The sequence below is a fragment of the Bos taurus genome, chromosome 18 (assembly GCF_002263795.3).
Source record: "Bos taurus isolate L1 Dominette 01449 registration number 42190680 breed Hereford chromosome 18, ARS-UCD2.0, whole genome shotgun sequence".
Lineage (NCBI taxonomy): Eukaryota > Metazoa > Chordata > Mammalia > Artiodactyla > Bovidae > Bos > Bos taurus.
In genome coordinates, this window is record NC_037345.1 from 42944874 (window position 1) to 42965603 (window position 20730).

Genomic DNA, 20730 nt, shown 5'->3' on the forward strand with positions numbered 1-20730 from the left:
AACCAAGTTGTCATTGTCACAAATAAGAAATGACTTAGTATCAAATATCCACTCAGTATTCTCATTTTCCTGATTGTCTTATAGATTTTTGATGTGGTTTTTTGAGATCCAAGTAAAGCTCATCCACTGCAATCTTTTGCTGTGTCTCTTTCTTTTAAGCTAAAGATTTCTTGCCATCGTTTTTTCTTGTAATTCCTTGTTGAAAACAAACACGGATTGCTTTGTCTGTGAGTTTTCCACCTGCTGGGCTTTGCGGAGCCCCAGTGGCTGCATCCGGTGTTTCTCTGTTGGCTGAATTTCCTGTTGATTGGCAGTTAGATCCAGAGTGTTGCCCAGATTTAGGTTCTGCTTTTTGGCAAGAATACTTTATAGGTGGTGTTGTACAGTTCCACGTCAGGGAATGCACAGTTCTTTCTTTTGGAGTTAGGCCTAAGCCATCCATTACTGAATTCTCAGCCTTTCACCTATTGGTTTGACACCACTGATGATCACTACCTAAATCTGTTCATTGTATCATGACACATGTCATGATAATCCAAGTCTATAATTCCTGCCATCGTTATCAGATGGAATTCCTCTCTAAAGAAAAACATTTTCTCAACTATTTGGCAACCCAGAATTTTAATTCCTAAAGGAAAGATGGGAGAAGTACTGATCCTTTCCTTTTGTTGTAGAATGAGTTACATCTCTTGCATCCCCTAAAGGTTTGCTTTCTTAAATATCACCATAAATGCATGGATTTCTAACATATTTGACGTGTTTCAATCTTTTGCATTATTCTTCTTACAACAAACTGTCCGATCCTTGGGCAGTGGGATCAGCTTCTGTCTCTCTGATATGACTCCTGTAGTCTTTGCAGACTCCCTTGTTTTTGGCATGACACATCCTTTCAAACCCATTTTGTGTGTTTTCTACCCCTGGCTTAGAATCAGCTGTTTCTCCAGAGGAGCCCCAGTCCTCTTTCATGGCTATCTAGAGACCACATTCTGGGTACTCAAGGCCTTTACTGCTGCTAATTTGGTCTTTGTTTCCAGACCATTTTAGTGAGCAGAGCTAGGAAATGTGATTTTTTTTTCCCCCTGAGAGAAAATATGAATATAGCTATTTTTAGTTCAAATTTAGAGCAAGGTTTTACTTTTTCAACTTTATATTTGTATCTTTTTTATTTAAGTCAAAAATTTTGACTTCTTATGACATTAACATCACTTATCTATTTTTTGCTGCTGTGTATAATACTTATAGTGTAGAAATGATAATATTGCTACCAACAGTGTGACTGCCTGAAAAACAAAGCTGTCTTTGTAATTCTTTTTTATTTTTGTATTTTTTGTTTGTTTGGTTTTTGCCTTTGGCCACACCGTGTGACTTATTGGACCTTAGTTCCCTGGCCAGGGATTGAACCTGGACCCATGGCAGTGAGAGCGTGGATTCCTAACCACTGGGCCACCAGGGATTTTTGTCCTTAGGATGTAGCCTCCTAGAAATTTATAGTCACATTTCTCTATTCTCAAGAACACTGGAAAGAGGTTTTGTTGTTGTTGTTTTTTTTAATACCAACTCAGTAGGTATCTTTGTTTTATCTTGCTTTTCATTTTCAGGGATTGCTTTGTAAAACATTTTTATATATATTTCTATATTTATTTTTTAAATGTTTACATGGTTCCTAAGTCAAAACTATAAAACAGGGGGCATTCAGGAAAGTCCTCCTCTCATCTCCACCCTGTTTCTTTTCTTACCCTTAAGGTAACTATTTTTATTAGTTTTTGGTTTATTATTCTACAGTTAATATTTTCAGTGTAAGCAAATATTTTATATATTCTTATTTTCCCTTTTACTTAGAAAAATCCCTGCTTACTGAACACACTGTTCTTTATTTTGCTTTTTTTTTTTTTACTTGACTGAAATCTTCATCACTCTGTAGTAGAATATCATGATGTTCCTCATTTATTTACTTACTTACATTCTTGCAGTGGCACAGCAGTCCTTTGTGTGGGTCACCATATTTTATTCGAGTAGCCTTCTTGTCTGCACGGAATGCCGTAGCAAACTAACATAGACTGGGCGGCTTAAAAAACAGAGATTTATTTTCTCACAGTTCTGCAAGCTGGCAGTCTGAGATGAGACTGCCAGCACAGTTGGGCTCTGGCGAGGACTCTCTGGGTTTGTTCATGGCCACCTCTGCACCCTCACGTGGAGGAGAGACAGAGAGCAAGCTCTCTAGTGTCTCTTCTGATAAGGGCACTAATCCCATCATGAGGGTCCCCCTCTTCTAACCTTCATCTCTACCTAATTACATCCCAAAGGCTCATCTTCAAATACCATTGCACTGGGGGTCCTTAGGACTTTGACATGGACAGGAGGCACTTACAGACTCCATAACACTCCTACATTGGTCTAGTGGGACTGCTGTAACGAAATAACACAGACTGGGCGGCTTAAACAGTATAATTTTTTTTTTTTTCAGTTGTGAAGGCCAGAGGTCTACAATCAGGTACTGTCAGGGTTGGTCTCTAGTGAAGCCTCTTTCTGGCTTGTAGATGGCCCCATTCTTGCCGTGGTCTTAGATGGCCTTTCCGCCGTGTGTATTCTTAGAGAGACGGAGAGAGTCCCCTTTTGTCAGTTCCTCTCCTTATAAGGACAGCAGTCCTGTCAGATTAAGGTCCCACCCTATGACCTCACATATTAAAGTTTTTACCTCCTTATAGACCCTATCCAAATATAGACACATTGGAATTAAGGCTTCAACATAGAAATCTAGGGAGACATGGTTCAGTCCATAACACCTCCCATTGATGGACTTTGGAGTTGCATGCATAACTTTGTACCTATGTCATTGTCTTTTTGCCAGTCTGTCTTTGAAAATAATTCCTAGACATGGGCTTCCTGGATCAAAGAGTAAATGCATATGTAATTTTCCTAGGTGTTGCCAAATTCTCTTGCTGCTGCTGCTGCTAAGTCTCTTCAGTCATGTCCGACTCTGTGCGACCCCATAGACAGCAGCCCATCAGGCTCTGCCGTCCCTGGGATTCTCCAGGCAAGAACACTGGAGTGGGTTGCCATTTCCTTCTCCATTGCGTGAAAGTGAAAAGTGAAAGTGAAGTCGCTCAGTCGCATCCGACTCGTAGCGACCCCATGGACTGTAGCCCACCAGGCTCCTCCATCCATGGGATTTTCTAGTCAAGAGTACTGGAGTGGCTTGCCATTGCCTTCTCTAGGCCAAATTCTCTTACATAAGGATTATATCATTTTGCCTTCCCAGCTACACTGTATGAAAGTACCTTCAGTTCAGTTCAGTCACTCAGTCATGTCCGACTCTGTGACCCCATGGACTGCAGCACACCAGGCTTCCCTGTCCATCACCAGCTCCTGGAGCTTTCTCAAACTTATGTCCATCAAGTCGGTGATGCCATCCAACCATCTTATCCTCTGTTGTCCCCTTCTCCTCCTGCCTTCAATCTTTCCCAGCATCAGGGTCTTTTCCTATGAGGCAGTCCTTTGCATAAGGTGACCAAAGTACTGGAGCTTCAGCTTCAGCATCAGTCTTTCCAATGAATATTCAGGGTTGATTTCCTTTAGGAATGACTGGTTTGATATCCTTGTAGTACAAGGGACTCCCAAGCATCTTCTCCAATAACACAATTCAAAAGCATCAATTCTTCGGCACTCAGCATTCTTTATGGTCCAACTGTCACATCCATACTTGACTACTGGAAAAACCATAGCTTTGACTAGATGGACCTTTGTCAGCAAAGTGATGTCTCTGCTTTTTAATACGCTGTCTAGGTTTGTCATAGCTTTTCTTCCAAGGAGCGAGCATCTTTTAATTTCATGGCTGCAGTCACCATCTGCAGTGATTTTGGAGCCCAAGAAAAGAAAGTCTGTCACTGTTTCCATGGTTTCCCCATCTATATGCCATGAAGTGATGGGACTGGATGCCATGCTATTTGTTCTTTGAATGTTGAGTTTTAAGCCAGCTTTTTCACTCTCCTCTTGCACTTTCATCAAGAGGCTCTTTAGTTCCTCTTCGCTTTCTGCCATAAGGGTGGTGTCATCTGCATATCTGAGGTTATTGATATTTCTCCCAGCAATTTTGAATCCGATTTGTGCTTTCTCCACTAGGCATTTCGCATGATGTACTCTGCATGTAAGCAGGGTGATAATATACAGCCTTGACACACTCCTTTCCCTTATAGGCTCACTAATAGAATATATTGTCAAGCTTGATTGTTTCCAAGCTGGTAGTTGAGAAGTGTTATCTCAGTGAAGTTTTAATTTGCATTTCTAGTAGGGGTAAGGTTGAGCATCTTTTCAAATGTGTAAGAACTGTGTGCATGTTCTTCTGTAAACTGTCTATTCATACCTTCTGTTGAATAGTCGACTTGGTTGCAGTAACAGGTGACCAAATTACAGCAGTGGAATTCTTTAACAACAGATTTATTTCTCACTCTTATTATCCAACCCCTATGTAGAACATACTGTTATCACAGCAGAGGGGAAAGCAAGGTTGCTAGTGGAAACATGTTGGATTCTGGAAACATAGTGGAAACATAGTAAATTCTGCTGATATGACCTCTGTCACATCCACTCACATGCCGTTGCTCAGAGCAAGTCATATGGCCAAACCCCTCCCAGGGGAGTAAGGGAGGCTTCATGTATTCTCCCCAAGGAGGTCCTAATAGGCCCCATGACAGGAAGGCAGGGCAGGAAAATATAAAATCCTTTGTGCAAATTTCTGTAGAAGATTCTCTCACATCACGAAAGTTATAATTTACTTATGTTTGTGTAAACATTTAAACAAGTGTCCATGTGATATATTGGGGGGTAAGCTCTGTGTGGGTGGTGGTGGTGTTTAGTCGTTAAGTTGTGTCCGACTCTTTTGCAACCCCATTTACCGTAGCCTGCCAGGCTTCTCTGTGCATGGAGTTCTCCAGGCAAGAATACTGGAGTGGTTGCTCTGCCCTCTTCCAAGGGATCTACCCAACCCAGGGATCAAACCCGCATCTCCTGCATTGCATTTCAGGTGGATTCTTTACCGCTGAGCCACCTGGGAAGCCCAAGCTTTTTTGGATAGGACTATATTATGTCCCCAATATCTAGCACATTCTCTGACATATATTAAAGAATCTGTGAATAGTTTTGAATGAATAATTATAATTATCTTTTCCTGAATTTTCAAATATTAATCTTAGGTTTTCGTGGCTTAATATATGATAACAAAACGGAATCTATGAGGACAATTAACCTCCTTCAACGAATGAATATTTACCAAGAGGTTTTTCTCAGTATTTTATATAGAGTTCTGCCCATACAGGTACGTTGTGATCTGTGACATTGAATTTAATATCCGATGAAAGTCAAAGTGTTGAAATGTTTTTCTGATCTTCAGCTGTCTTGATATAAAAACAACAGTATGCTAATTTTCTCTTTACATATTGTGAATTTTGCTTTTTATTTGTATTTTATAAGATATTTTTACATATAGATACTTCGAGGCTTATAAGTGTGCAGTTTGAAAGCTGGTAAGTATTTTCAATTGGAAATGTGTAATCACTCTTCATTTACCTTTGAATTAAAAAAAAGAAAAGAAAAACCTGGAAGATTAGCAGATCACAGTGACCCTCCTCACCTAAATAAGGGAATGCTAGACAAAACTAGGTGTAAAACTTTTCTGAAGCCAAAGTGCTCAGGAACTTCCCTCTTCTGCTCTTGATACTGAGAAAGAAGGCTGCTTGCACACTTTTACATGGGAAGGAGTGATGTGTGCTTATTTCTTGGTATTGATACCAAACTTCTAAATACTAAATTTCCACTTGCATGTTTTTTAAGTGGCAATGAGTAGGAGTAGGAGTTCTGTAACAAACATTTTTTTATCATTCCCTTTTACAGAAATATATAGAACCGGTTTATTTTTATATTTACACCTTATTTGGACTCCAAGCAATTTATGTCACAGCTCTTTACATAACCAGCTGGCTCCTGAGTGGTACGTGGCTTTCAGGACTGTTAGCAGCCTTCTGGTACGTCACAAATAGGTGAGTAGGAATCAGTATTCCTTTCTCCCTTTCTAAAGTGTAAGTTTAGAAAATGAAGTTACTTCATTTCCAGTTTAAAGAAGGTAGTTCTTCCATGTGTGAGAGTATTTTCTCTTTGGGGAAGCCCTGGTGGCTCAGTGGTAAAGAATCCACCTGCAGTGCCGGAGACATGGGTCTGATCCCTGGGTTGGGAAGATCCCTTGGAGAAGTAAGTGGCAACCGCCTCCAGTATTCTTGCCTGGAAAATTCCATGAACAGAGGAGCCTGGCATGATACAGTCCATGGAGTTGAAAAAGAATCACATATGACTTGGTGACTAAACAACCACCATTTTCTCTTTGGGTTACTTCGTGAAGTTTTTATTTAGTAACATAGGAAGTCCTACTTCTGTATTAATATATCTACAACTGAGGAACAAAACATTGAATTGTAAGTCAAGAGGATCATCTATAATAGTCCCAATTCTGTTACTAACTTGCTGTATGATTAATATTTCTCTAGTCATAAGTCTCATTTCTTAAAACGTTTGATAATAGCTTTATTATCAACCTCAATAAAATTGTGTGGAGCTCCTAATTAGCAAAGCATAAAGCACTGTACAAACGTAAGGAAGTTCTTACATTATTTAATTAATATATATAAATTTCCAAATACCAGAACATTCTGAAGTAGCATTTTTAAAAAACATATTCAAGATATATCGAATTATTGCCTGACCCGTAAAAGCAACATCAATATTCAGTATCAGTCTTAAAATTTGAACATGAGTTCAAATGCTAGTTAAACCTCAACAAATTACTTTTTATTATAACATTATTGAGTGGTTACTATATGCCAAGCACTTTACATTAGTGCTTTATATTATTATTTTAGCAACCTTATAGTGTAGGTACTATTATTATTACTATTTCAGAGATGAAGTAATTGAAGCTTAAAAGGTTGAGTTTTATAGTATATATTATATATATAAATATATGTAAAAGGTTAAATTATATGCATAGACATGTATATGAGACTATTTATTAGGCATATATATTTATATAGAAAGCTATACACGCACACACATGCACACACATGCTGAGTTTTAATCAGAATTCAGATGCAAAGTGTGAGACTGCTGTGTTATGCTGCTTCTTAACATTTTAATCTAACATATAATTCCTGCTAAAAGTCAAATTTGCTTCTATTAGAAGTAAATAAAAGACATTTGTTGGAAACCTAGTGTGTGTAGGAATGGTTCTTGTACTGGGTGTACAAACTTGAAAGCTATTCTTGCCCTCTGGGGGTTCACATTCTAGGGGGGGTGTGGGTCAAGCAGTTTTTACCAGCATTTTTTAAATTTATTTATTTTTTATTGAAGGATAAGTGCTTTACAGAATTTTGTTGTTTTCTGTCAAACCTCAACATGAATCAGCCATAGGTATACATATATCCCCTCCCTTTTAAACCTCCCATCTCCCCACCCCACCCCACCCGTCTAGGTTGATACAGAGCCCCTGTTTGAGTTTCCTAGGCCATACAGCAAATTCCTGTTGGCTATCTATTTTACATATGATAATGTAATTTTCCATGTTACTCTTTCCACACATCCCACCCTCTCCTCCCCTCTCCACATGTCCATAAGTCTATTCTCTGTCTGTTTCTCTATTGCTGCTCTGTAAATAAATTCTTCAGTACCATTTTTACCAGTTATTAATCAATGACAAAATTAAGACTCGAGTATAAAACACTACCAGTTCTACCCCTGTCTACCTGTGGACAGGTTATTTAAATTTTCCCAATGACAGTTTTATGTTACAGGGATGATGATAGGGACAAATTATTGAGAACCAAGAACCAAAATCTAAATATACTTAATGTAACACGTCTTTGACTTCAGGAAGTCTTTGAGGTAGCGATAGTAAAAATTACCCCTTTGGCCCTTCGTGTTTTCCGTGTACAGAATAGATACCACAAGGGTGGAGTTTACCATCCCCCTGAGAGAGAATTGGGCGCTGCCATTCTTTGCAATCCAGATAGCAGCAATTACATACTTCCTGAGACCAAACTTACAGCCTCTTTCTCAAGTAAGTTTTTACAATCCTTTGTGTCTATTTTTAGTTCTCCAGTTTTATCTTAGAAGCTTCAGAAAATGTGATGTTCATAGTGTCCCCGTGTCTGTTGATAGTTCTTATTCCACGACTAGTTTTTTAACTTGAGTTAAAATTTTTTCCCAAGCCTTTCCCTACTTTACAAAGAAAATGTTTTCATTTTCGATGTTAAAAATGTTCTTTGTATCATCTGCCCTTAAATAGTTGCAGCAAACCCACACAAAATTCCTGCAGAGCTGTCAGAATTTTTAAGCGATTGCTCTTGAGATGTGACTTGGTGCATTATCGCCTCCATAATAATATGGAGTACACATACTGTATGTGAATATTTATATGCAAAGTGTCACTTTAGGATATTTAGAGCATAAGTAACAAATGCAAGAGTTTTCAGAGCAACATTTTATAGTTTTTTTCTGTTTTGTTTATAGAGATATTGGCTGCTCTTGAGAACACTTGTCTGAGAGGCTTTTTATTAGTAGAGACGTGTAAATTATATAAGATTTTCTTTTTACAGAGGCTGACACTTCTTGCCATTTTCATATCAACTTTTCTCTTTAGTCTAACATGGCAATTTAATCAGTTTATGATGCTGATGCAAGCATTAGTGCTGTTCATACTGGACTCCCTAGACATGTTGCCAGCAATGAAGGTAAGCTTTGCTTTCTTTTCTCAGTTGAGATGGTCATTGTTTAATGTTTTATATCATAGAATGAGCTCAAAATATGCACATGCTTAATGATAAAGTTGAAGCTGCTTCTTAACTGTAATGTAAATATGTTGTGGTCAGTTGAAGTTGAGTAATTTATACAGCCTAGTTTGATGATTTTAACTTTTATCTTGCTTATTTTACATTAAAAGACATATTTATTTGGAGCACAAGTGTCTGAGTCAATTGTCCTTTATAGAGTTTACTTAAATGTTAAAATATGGGATAGCTGTTTTAAAATGTGTTACTGTGTATTACCCCATCCTTTCTCCCCCCAAGGAAATCAGTGGATGTGTAACAACTTTTCTGTGGTACTTTATAAAATGTTCATAGTAACGTTTACCAGTGTGGGATCTGAATCCCTGTTGATTGGCCAGAGGCCACCTATGAAATAAGAAAATTATGAAGGAAACCATTGTTTGTCTCCCAGTGTGTGCTGCTGTCATTTAACTGCATGGTTTTTGTCACGTGCAGAACTATGTTATGATGTATTGTGTATAATTTTAAGTTGCTCATAGTTACTATTCTAAAGTAACAGTAACTTAAGTATTTCCCAAGTACAATGAAATATTATCTCCAGACCTAGGGCAGCAATATAATCTCATAGAGAAGAGTTGAGCTCACATATTCCATGTCAGAAGAGGTGTAGCAATCTTTGAAAACTGACTGAATCTGAATTAGGAAACATTAAAATCAGTCAGCACAGAAAACACAGGTGGGAACCCATATAAGATGTCTCATCCATTGGGAGTTTGCCATCTAACTTGGAAAATGAAGATGTCTACACAATTACATGTCTAATATATACATCTATATATCTATCTCTCTCTATATATATAGATAGATAGACGTCAATTTGTAGTAATACTAAGCACTAGCATTAGTGATCCAAAATCACTGCAGATGGTGACTGCAGCCATAAAATTAAAAAAGACGCTTACTCCTGGGAAGAAAAGTTATGACCAACCTAGATAGCATATTGAAAAGCAGAGACATTACTTTGCCAACAAAAGTCCGTCTAGTCAAGGCTAGGGTTTTTCCTGTGGTCATGTACGGATGTGAGAGTTGGACTCTGAAGAAAGCTGAGCACCGAAGAATTGATGCTTTTGAACTGTGGTGTTGGAGAAGACTCTTGCGAGTCCCTTGAACTGCAAGGAGATCCAACCAGTCCATCCTAAAGGAGATCAGCCCTGGGATTTCTTTGGAAGGAATGATGCTAAAGCTGAAACTCCAGTTATTTGGCCACCTCATGTGAAGAGTTGAGTCATTGGAAAAGACTCTGATGCTGGGAGGGATTGGGGGCAGGAGGAGAAGGGGACGACAGAGGATGAGATGGCTGGATGGCATCACTGACTCGATGGACGTGAGTCTGAGTGAACTCCGGGAGTTGGTGATGGACAGGGAGGCCTGGTGTGCTGCGATTCATCGGGCCGCAAAGAGTCGGACACGACTGAGCGACTAAACTGACTGACTGAATTGAAGCACTGGAAGTCTAGAAGAGGAAAGTTATTTTTAGGCTAAAAAGGTTTCACAGAAATGAGATGCTTGAGCTGGACAAAAAATGAAGAGAGTATAATTTGGATGGAATGTGAGAAAGCAAAATAATGAAGGTAAAATACAGTAAAGAAAGCAGGTGGATAAATGGGAAAAGAATCAAAAAAGAATGGATACTGATATGGGTATAACTGAATCACTTTTCTGTACACCTAATAACCAACACATCATTGTTAATCAAGTAAACTGCAACATAAAATAAAATTTTTAATTTAGAAAAATTAGAAAAGAAAGCAGGTGGATAAGCGAAAGCTAAACTGTGTATGTGTGTATATGTATATGTGTGATATTGGATAATAATAATGGAAGCCACGTGCCTGTAAAAGCTATATGTACAAATGAAGCTGAGTCCATTCCTGTTGGTTTATATTTGCTTTCCTGTTTTGTTAACTCTTTATACTTTGCTCATGGAGACTTGCAAGTTAAGGGGAAGGAGTGCCCAGATGCCTCTGTATTTCTCCTTGTCATACACTCCTAGGCCAGTTGGTTTCTTCATATCACTGCCCCCACCCGCAACAAGCACATTCAAAAGAACACTGTACACTTTAACATAAGTAAATTGATTTATTAGTTAATTAATAGAAGAAATTTAAAAAATAAATAATGAGCAATTTTGAAAATATAACTATGAAGTTTTTTTGTAGTATATAATTTTCTCTAGTGTATTTTTACAGTAAGTATCAAAAGCCCAAGAAAATGTGTTTGTCTTTTCACCAGACTTTCACGTCTTGAAATTTATCATAAGGAAATAATCAAAGCTGTTCATTTTCATTGTATTGTAATAAGAAAAGTCTGGAAATGACCTAAGTCAATAGCAATAGAGTATTGTTAAATGAACATGTCTTAACTATGCAACAGAGTATTATATATAACCATTAGTATTATATATAACCATATTATATATAACCATATATATAATCCTTCTCCCTTTTTTTCAAAAATAAAACATGTATATAGAAAGGAAAGTTTCCAGAAATATATACATTAAAGTATTAGCAGTCATCTGATCCGTGGGTGGGGAACATCCCCTGAGGAAGGAAATGACAGTCCACTCTAGTATTCTTGCCTGGGAAATCCCGTGGACAGAGGAGTTTTGTGGGCTATAGTCCATGGGGTCACAAAAGAGTCAGATATGACGTAGCAACTAAACAACAACAAAATGTGCTTAGTACTCTTATTTTCTTTTTGTTCTATAGATCTCTTGAATTTTCCATAATGAACATTTATTATTACTTTTTAATTAGAAAACAATAAAAGATACTATTTTGGCACACACACAAAACTAAAGAATAATACAGCTAATTTATTTTATATTCAGTTCTAAACTTCACCGAACTTTTCATATTTGAAACTCTGTTGGTGTTAGAAGTAGTATCAGAATTTAAGAAGGAACAGTATCATAATGAAAGGATCCTGGCTTATAATACCAAGTTGCTACTATCAGTTCTGAAAATAACTAGCTCTTTAAGCTTTGTCAACTGATATAAGTTCTTGGAGCCTTAGTTTCTTCATAAACTGGAATCATGATCTCTAATCATGTCACATGGGAAAGAGTCAGAATAATTGATACAGAAAAAGATAATACAAATTCAGAGCCTGATCTGGTGATAAAAAACTATCTTTTTCAGTATGTGTCATCTTTTCAGGGATGATGGAAAGTCTCTTACCATCAAAAGTGAAGTTTTCAGTGAGAAATGTGTACAGAATTTAAAAGTATAAAATAGAACAGTAAATGTTATTATTAAGCATGTAATTAATTCTGTTCCTTTACTAAGAATATAGAGATTACCTGTTGTGAAAACAAGACACATTAGTGATTAATACCTGGGAGGCAATTTTAAAATACTCAATAAATTATTTCCAGATAAAATGGAGTAAACGCACTTCTCCTTATTCCTCCTCCTAAGTACAATTAAAAGCAGCCCTAGATGTTATATAAAAAACAAACATAAGATTTTGAGAGGTGGAGAAAAGAAAGTAGACTGTGCCTAGAGACCTCAAGACCAAAGGAAAAACATGACAGTGAGTTCCCTTGATTTTCTCTTTGCTGTATTTATCTCAGACTAAGTACTAGAGAAGTTAACAACCAGGAAGTACTAATGGATTCAGAGGGGGGGAAAAAGCCTCAAGAAAAGGGTGAAGCATGAATGGCACATGGAGAACCTCCAACTTCTAACTATTGGTAGTAAGACATCCCTTCCCCTCTTTGCCAGGATGGTGTCAGCAGATGGCTTATGGGGAGCCTAAACTTTCATCTTCACCTTGCAGTAATGAGATACCCCCTTAAAAGTCAGCAGAGGTCAAATGGGCACCCTGGACAGCCAGTTTATCTGGAAATAATGAGACAGCATCCCTCTTCCCTCAGTGGCATGAGGCTGGGATGGTATCAGGAGGTCTGCTGACACTGAAGGTTTACAGAAGGTTCCAGGATCCATAATATCATATGGTATAATTGAAGATCATTTATTAAACTAAGAACCAGGAAAATCTCTTGAATGAGCAAGGATCAACAGGTGGCAACACCAAGACACACAAAAGTTGAATTATCTGACAGGGAATTTAAAGCAGCCATCATGAAACTGTCACTGAGCAATTACAGACGCACTTGAAACAAACGAAAAAATAGAAACTCTCAACTGAGATTTGAAAGATAAAAAGGAGAAGCAAGTGAAAATTTTACAACTGAAAAATTCCAATAATGAAAGTAAAAATCTCAGAAGATCAATTCAGCAGTGGACTGGAATGGTCAGAGGAAAGAATCAGTGAACTTGAAGATAGGACAATTTAGAAGTTAACTAATTTGAACATGAAAATAGACTGGAAAAAGTGAACAGAGCCTCAGAGACCTGTGGGACCATAGCAAGAACTTGAATTCATGTAATCAGAACCCAGAGGAAGGCAGAAAAGAGAAAACAAATAGAAAACAGAATGAACAAATAGCAAATGATAAAATAACAGATTTTAAGATCTAGCATAGCAATAATTATTTAGGGCTTCCCTGGTGGCTCAGATGGTAAAGAGTCTGCCTGCAGTGCAGGAAACCTGGGTTCAGTCCCCAGGTTGAGAAGATGCCCTGGAGAAGGGAATGGCACACCACTCCAGTATTCTTGCCTGGAGAATTCCATGGAGAGAAGAGCCTGGTGAGCTACAGTCCATGGGGTCACAAAGAGTCAGAGACGACTGAGCTATTAACACACACGTAGCTACTAACACACACATAGCAATGAAATATAATAATTTGAAGAGATGGGTCAAAGCAGATTAAAAATACACAACCAAAATGTTTTATATAAGAAATTCACTCCACACAAAACAAACAATATAGGAAGATTGAAACTAAATGAGTTGGAAAAGATAACACCATTGCAAATATTAACCAAAAAAAGTAGGAGTGGCTATATTAATACCAGATGAAATAGGCATGAGAACAAAGGAAATTACCAGAATACTGTATATTGAAAAAAGTATTCATCTACCAAGAAGACATGAGAACTCTAAATGCATATGTACTAAACAACAGGGCCACAATATATATGAAACAGAAACTGACAGAACTATAAAGGAGAAACGGACAAACCTACAGACAGGGCTGAGGACATCCGCAACCCTCTCTCAACAATTGAGAACCAGACAGAAATCATTAAGGATGTAGCACTGAGCAACACCATCAACCAACAGGCTCTAACTAACATTTATAGAACACTCCACCCAACAACAGCAGAATACCCAATGGATTGAATCAATGGGTTCAAACTAGAAATCATACAAAAAGGTAGGACACTTTCCAAACTTGGAGACTAAATAGTGCACTTCTAAATAATCTATGGGTCAAAAAGGCAGCCTTGAGAAAACTGAATTCAGTGACAACAAAAACGCAGCACATCAAACCTTTTGGGGTGCAACTAAAGCAGCACTAGCAGAGAAATGTGTAGCACTGCATACTTACATACTTATGGTACTTACAAAGAGGAAAAACGCAGTTACAACCAAGCTGTCAACTTGTTGTTCAGGCACCAAGTTGTGTCTAACTCTTTGCAACACCATGGACTGCAGCATGTCAGGCTTCCGTGTCCTTCACCGTCTCCCAGAGTTTGCTCAAACTCATGCCCATTGAGTTGGTGATGCCTTCCAACCGTCTCCTCCTCTGTTCATCCCCTTTTCCTGTGTAGGGAATATGCTATGCACAGGCCTGTACTATAATTAACAGGGCTTCTTTGAAAAAGAAGGACTTTCTTATCACCCCCAGACGAAGGGCTGGGAGCAGGAAAAAGTATATCATGGAAAGACATCTTGAAAACAAGATGTTGCAGTATTGATGTGACTGATGGAAAACTTTTAGTGACTGTTCCCGTAACCAGAGCCTTGAGGGCATTGCTGAGAAAGGTTGTCACTAACCGAAGAGCTAAACAAAGTCATGAAAGGCCTGAAGGCTTGACATTGAGGACTGTGCCTTGTGCATCTTTATCCCCAGTCTGAGATTGTAAAGAACAGATATCTCTAGAGCACAAACAAGGAAGTAGAAGTTAACAATAAAAGGCATGCAAGGATTAGGATCTGGGCTTTTGCCTGTAAATGGCATCAGACCCCCCTGAGTCTTCTTTTTCTGTATTTCTGAATCTTCTTTTTCTTTATTCTTCTGTGGCACTCTTCCCTCAGGTTGGTTCGTTGTTGGTCTGGTCCCAACATTTGGCGCCTGAACAGGGAACTGAACCCTGGCCCTCAATCTTTCCCAACATCAGGGTCTTTTCCCGTGAGTTGACTCTTCACATCAGGTGGCCAAAGTATTGGAGCTTCAGCTTTAGTCCTTCCAAGGAATATTCAGGGTTGATTTCCTTTAGGATTGACTGCTTTGATCTTTTGCCATCCAAGGGACTCTCAAGAGTCTTCTCTAGCACCACAATTCAAACACATTAATTCCTTGGCCCTCAGCTTTCTTTATGGTCCAACTCTCACAATCCGTACATGGCTACTGGAAAAACCATAGTTTTGACTATACAGACCTTTGTCGGCAAAATGATGTCTCTGTCTTTAATCTGCTGTCTTGTTCAGTCACTCAGTCATGTATGACTCTTTCCAACCCCATGGACTGCAGTGTGCCAGGCTTCCCTGTCCTTCACCATCTCCCAGACCTTGTGTCAGTGATGCCATCCAACCATCTTGTCTTGTGTCATCCCCTTCTCTTACTGCCTTCAGTCTTTCCCAGCATCAGGGTCTTTTCCAGTAAGTCAGCTCTTTGCCTCAGGTGGCCAAAGGATTGGAGCTTCAGCTTCAGCATCAGTCCTTCCAATGAATATCCAGAGTTGATTTCTTTAGGATTGACTGACTTGATCTCCTTGCAGTACAAGAGGCTCTCAAAAGTCTTCTCTAACACTACAGTTCAAAAGCATCAATTCTTTGGTGCTCAGCCTTCTTTATGGTCCAACTCTCGTGTCCATACATGACTACTGGAAAAACCACAGCTTTGACTAGACGGACCTTTGTCGGCAAAGTAATGTCTCTGCTTTTTAATATGCTGTCTAGGTTGGTCATAGCTTTTCTTCCAAGGAGCGAGTATCTTTTAATTTCATGGCTGCAGTCACCATCTGCAGTGATTTTGGAGCCCAAGAAAAGAAAGTGTCACTGTTTCCATTGTTTCCCCATTTATATGCCATGAAGTGATGGGACCAGATACCATAATCTTAGTTTTCTGAAAGTTGAGTTTTAAGCCAGTTTTTTCACTCACCTCTGTGACCTTCATCTAGAGGCTCTTTAGTTCCTCTTCGCTTTCTGCCGTAAGGGTGGTGTCATCTGCATATCTGAGGTTATTGATATTTCTCCCTGCAATCTTGATTCCAGTTTGTGCTTCATCCAGCCCGGCATTTCGCTTGATGTACTCTGCATATAAGTTAAATAAAAAGGGCAACAGTATTATACAGCCTTGATGCACTCCTTTCCCAAGTTTGAACCAGTCTCTTGTTCCATGTTCAGTTCTAACTGTTGCTTCTTGACCTGCATACACATTTCTCAGGAGGCAGGAAAGGTGGTCAGGTATTCCCACCTTTTAAGAATTTTACACACTTTGTTGCAGTCCACACAAAGACTTTAGTGTAGTCAGTGAACCAGAAGTAGATGTTTTTTCGAATTCCCTTGCTTTTTCTATGATCTGGTGTATGCTGGCAATTTTATCTCTGGTTCCTCTGCCTTTTCTAAATCCAGCTTGTACATCTGGAAGTTCTCAGTTCACGTACTGCTGAAACCAAGCTTGGAGGATTTTGAGCTTGACTTTGCTCACCTGTGAAATGAGTGCAGTTGTGCAGTAATTTGACATTCTTTGGCATTGCCTCTCTTTGGGATTGGAATGATAACTGACCTTTTCCAGTCCTCTGGCCACTGCTGGAGTTTTCCAAATTTGCTGGCATATTGAGTACAGCACTTTACCACCATCATCTTTTAGGATTTGAAGTAGGTCAACTGGAATTCCATCACCTCCACTAGCTTTGTTTGTAGTGGTGGTTCCTTAGACCCACAGACTCCTGGATGTCTGGCTCTAAGAGAGTGATCATACCGTCATGGTTATCCGGGTCATTAAAATCTTTTTTGTATAGTTCTGTATATTCTTGCCACCTCTTCTTAATATTTTCTGTTTCTGTTAAGTCCATACCATTTCTGTCCTTTATTGTGCCCATCTTTGCATGAAATGTTCCCTTGGGATCTCTGATTTTCATGAAGAGATCTCGAGTCTTTCCCATTCTATTGTTTTCCTCTATATCATTGCATTGTTCACTTAGGAAGGCTTTCTTATCTCTCCTTGCTGTTCTCTGGAACTTTGCATTTAGATGGATATATCTTTTCTTCTTCGCCTTCACTTCTCTTCTCTTCTCATTTATATGTAAGGGTTCCTTAAACAACCATTTTTCCTTTTTCACCCATTTCTTTTTCTTGGGGATGGTTTTGATCACTGCCTCCTGTACAATGTTATGAACTTCCATGCATAGTTCTTCAGGCGTTCTTTCAGATCTAATCCCTTGAATCTATTATCTATTTGTCACTTCCACTGTACTGTATAATTGTAAGGGATTTGATTTAGGCCATACCTGAATGGTCTAGTGGTTTTCCCTGCTTTCTTCAATTTAAGTTTGAATTTTGCAATAAGGGGTTCATGATCTGAGCCACAGTCAGCTCCTAGTCTTGTTTTTGCTGACTGTATAGAGCTTGTCCATTTTCAATTGCAAAGAATATTATCAATCTGATTTCAGTATTGACTATCTGGTGATGTTTATGTGTAGAGTCATCTCTTGTATTGTTGGAAGAGGGTGTTTGCTATGACCAGTGTGTTCTCTTGGCAAAACTCTGTTAGGCTTTGCCCTGCTTCATTTTGTACTCTAAGGCCAAACTTCCTTGTTACTCCAGGTATCTCTTGACTTCCTCCTTTTGCATTCCAGTCCCCTGTGATGAAAAGGACATCTTTTTGGGGTATTAGATCCAGAATGTCTTGTAGGTCTTCATAGAACCATTCAACTTCAGCTTCTTCAGTGTTACTGGTTGGGGCATAGACTTGGATTACCGTGATATTGAATGGCTTGCCTTTGACTATATACCAGACCACCTTACCTTTCTCCTGAGAAACCAGTATGCAGGGGAAGAAGCAGCAGCTAAACTGGGCATGGAACAATGAACTGGTTCATATTGGAAATAGAATACGTCAAGCCTGTATATTATCACCCTGTTTATTTAACTTATATGTAGAGGACATCGTGTGAAATGCTGGGCTGGATGAATCCCAAGCTAGAATCAAGCTTTCTGGGAGAAATATCAGCAACCTCAGATATGCAGATGATACCCCTGTAATGGTAGAAAGTGTAGAGGAAATAAAGAGCATCCTGATGAGGATCATGAGTTTGGGTAAACTCCGGGAGTTGGTGATGGACAGGGAGGCCTGGCGTTCTTCAGTCCATGGGGTCGCAAAGAGTTGGACACGACTGAACAACTGAACTGAACTGAACTGAACTGATAAGGATCAAAGAGGAAAATGAAAACACTGGCTTGAAATTCCACATTCAAAAAAACTAAGATCATGGCATCAGGGCCCATCACTTCGTGGCAAATAGAAGGTGGGGGAGGGAGTGGAAGCAGTGACAGATTTTATTTTCTAGGTGATTTGTCCACAAAATCACTGTGGACAGACTGCAGCCATGAAATTGAGAGACACTTTTTCCTTGTAAGAAAAACTATGACAAACCTAGACAGCATATTAAAAAGCAGAAACATCCTTTTGCCAACAAAGGTCTGTATAGTCAAAGCTATGGTTTTTCCAGTAGTCACACAGATGTGAGAGTTGGTCTATAAAGAAGGCTGAGCGCTGAAGAATTTATGCTTTCAAATGTAATGCTAGAGAAGACTCTTAAGAGTCCCTTGGACTGCAAGGAGATCAAACCAGTCAATCCTAAAGGAAATCAACCCTAAATATTCATTGGAAGGACTAAAATTGAAGCGCCAATACTTTGACAATCTAATGCAAAGAGCCGACTCACCAAAATCGACCCTGGTGCTGGGAAAGATTGAAGGCAAAAAGAGAAAAGGTTGGCAAAGGACAACATATTAGATAGCATCACTGACTTAATGGATATGAATTTTAGGAAACTCCATGAGATAGTGGAGGACAGAGGAGTCATGTGCTGCAGCCCGGGAGGTCACAAAGAGTCAGACTCAGCAACTAAACAACAGCAACAAAATCACAAGTATGTAAAAGAAGAAAAAACTGATGAATTGGACTTCATCAAAATTAAAAACTTTTGTACTTCAAAGAGTATCACCAAGAAAGTAAAAAGACAGCTTAGAAAATGGGAGACAAAATTTGCAAATCACATGTTTGAAAAGGGATTTCTAGGATATATGAAGAATTCTTATAGTACTTTCAATAGTTAAATATAGGCAAAAGCTTAAATAGATATTTCTCCAGAAAAGATATAGAAAGGTTCAATAACACATGAAGATGTTCAACATCATTAGGGAAGATTGGGAAATAAAAGATTGAGAAATAATGTATACATTAAATTATTGATTGTTGGAATATGATAAAATATTATAAACCATAACTGTAAAGGAATTTAGAAGAAAATTGAAAGCTATTAACAGCATTTGCCTATTTCTAGAATTGATTTATACCATTGTTTGCTTCCTCTACTTCATATATCTCCTTTCTTCTTAATGTTATAAAGCTTAAAATGTTCTATACCTAAAAGGTGTAATGTTTTATTTTCCTTTCTTAGACTGTATTACTTGAAGCTAGGCGTGTCTTCTGCATTATTTAAAATTTGAGATGTATTCAGCCTGGGACCAACCCGTCAGCATGTGGGAGTCCCCAGATAAAATCTGTTTAATCGTCTGACCTTTGGTTGCTGCAGGTGACATGGCTGTATGGTATACAGCTCACAGGTTTACTCCTGGTCTGCATGCTTCAGTTTTTTAATTCCATGATTCTTGGATCATTGCTTATCAGTTTTAACCTTTCGGTATTAATTGCAAGAAAACTTCAGGTAGGACTTTTTTTTTTTTTTTGATCCTTAAACTTTTTAAAAAACGTGTGTTTGTTTGGACCATGTCTTCGTATAGGATACAAAGGAAAATTTATGACCAAACTCCCACTAAATCACAGTAGGGGCATTATTATTATTTTTTTTTTTTTGAAGTGCATGCTATAGCACTGGTTTTCAAGCTCTCTGATATGTCATCATTCCTTTGTTTTGACATTATTATTTCCTAAAAAATTGGAATCTTAATTAAATTCAGGATTAGCCAGAGATACTTATTTGAATGCTGTTGGTTTAAAGTTGAAATAAAAGAGAAAAAAATGTGAATTTTTCAAGTGTGAACTCAAGAATGAGAAGAACCTATTGCTTGTGGGAAGTTTGTCACAGTCTTTAAAGTTGGTGGACACCTTGTTATTTGAAGTAGTAACACCCCTCTCCCTCATTCTTACATATTATATTATTATTATTGATTTTAAAGTCAGTTAAAATTAGCAGTTTTGAGAATTTGAGGTTCCAAATAAATAAATACCTGGGGCACTTATTAGAATAACATGTTTGACATTCACCTGATCTTTGACTTTATTATACAATTAAAATTTCTTAAATTTACAGAAAATTTGAGTTGTCTTTTCCTTAACAATGTTGCAAAGCCTGTTCTCTGTCTCATAACCATATGAGAAACATTTCTCATAATCACTTTTAAATCAAGAAGCTGTTTTGTTTTCCATGTGGGGAAGAATAAATCCTTTTTCTTACTCGTCTTTTGAGTGAGAATTGCTATGACAAATACTCACAAAGATTGTAATAAATGGCTTCTAGCTGACTGTTAGACACTGTAC

At 38.2% G+C, this 20730-nt stretch overlaps 1 protein-coding gene across 2 annotated transcripts in view; it reads left to right on the forward strand.

Annotated features, from left to right (window-relative positions):
* The window catches only part of DPY19L3 (dpy-19 like C-mannosyltransferase 3), a 74655-nt gene that overhangs the window by 26275 nt on the left and 27650 nt on the right, over positions 1–20730 (forward strand). For both annotated transcript variants that reach the window (XM_002694919.6, XM_059877491.1), the window contains 5 exons: positions 5190–5311; positions 5887–6032; positions 7975–8098; positions 8637–8771; positions 19766–19897. In XM_002694919.6, the coding sequence (XP_002694965.1) occupies positions 5190–5311; positions 5887–6032; positions 7975–8098; positions 8637–8771; positions 19766–19897 (659 nt within the window). The remainder of the gene's footprint in view (positions 1–5189; positions 5312–5886; positions 6033–7974; positions 8099–8636; positions 8772–19765; positions 19898–20730) is intronic.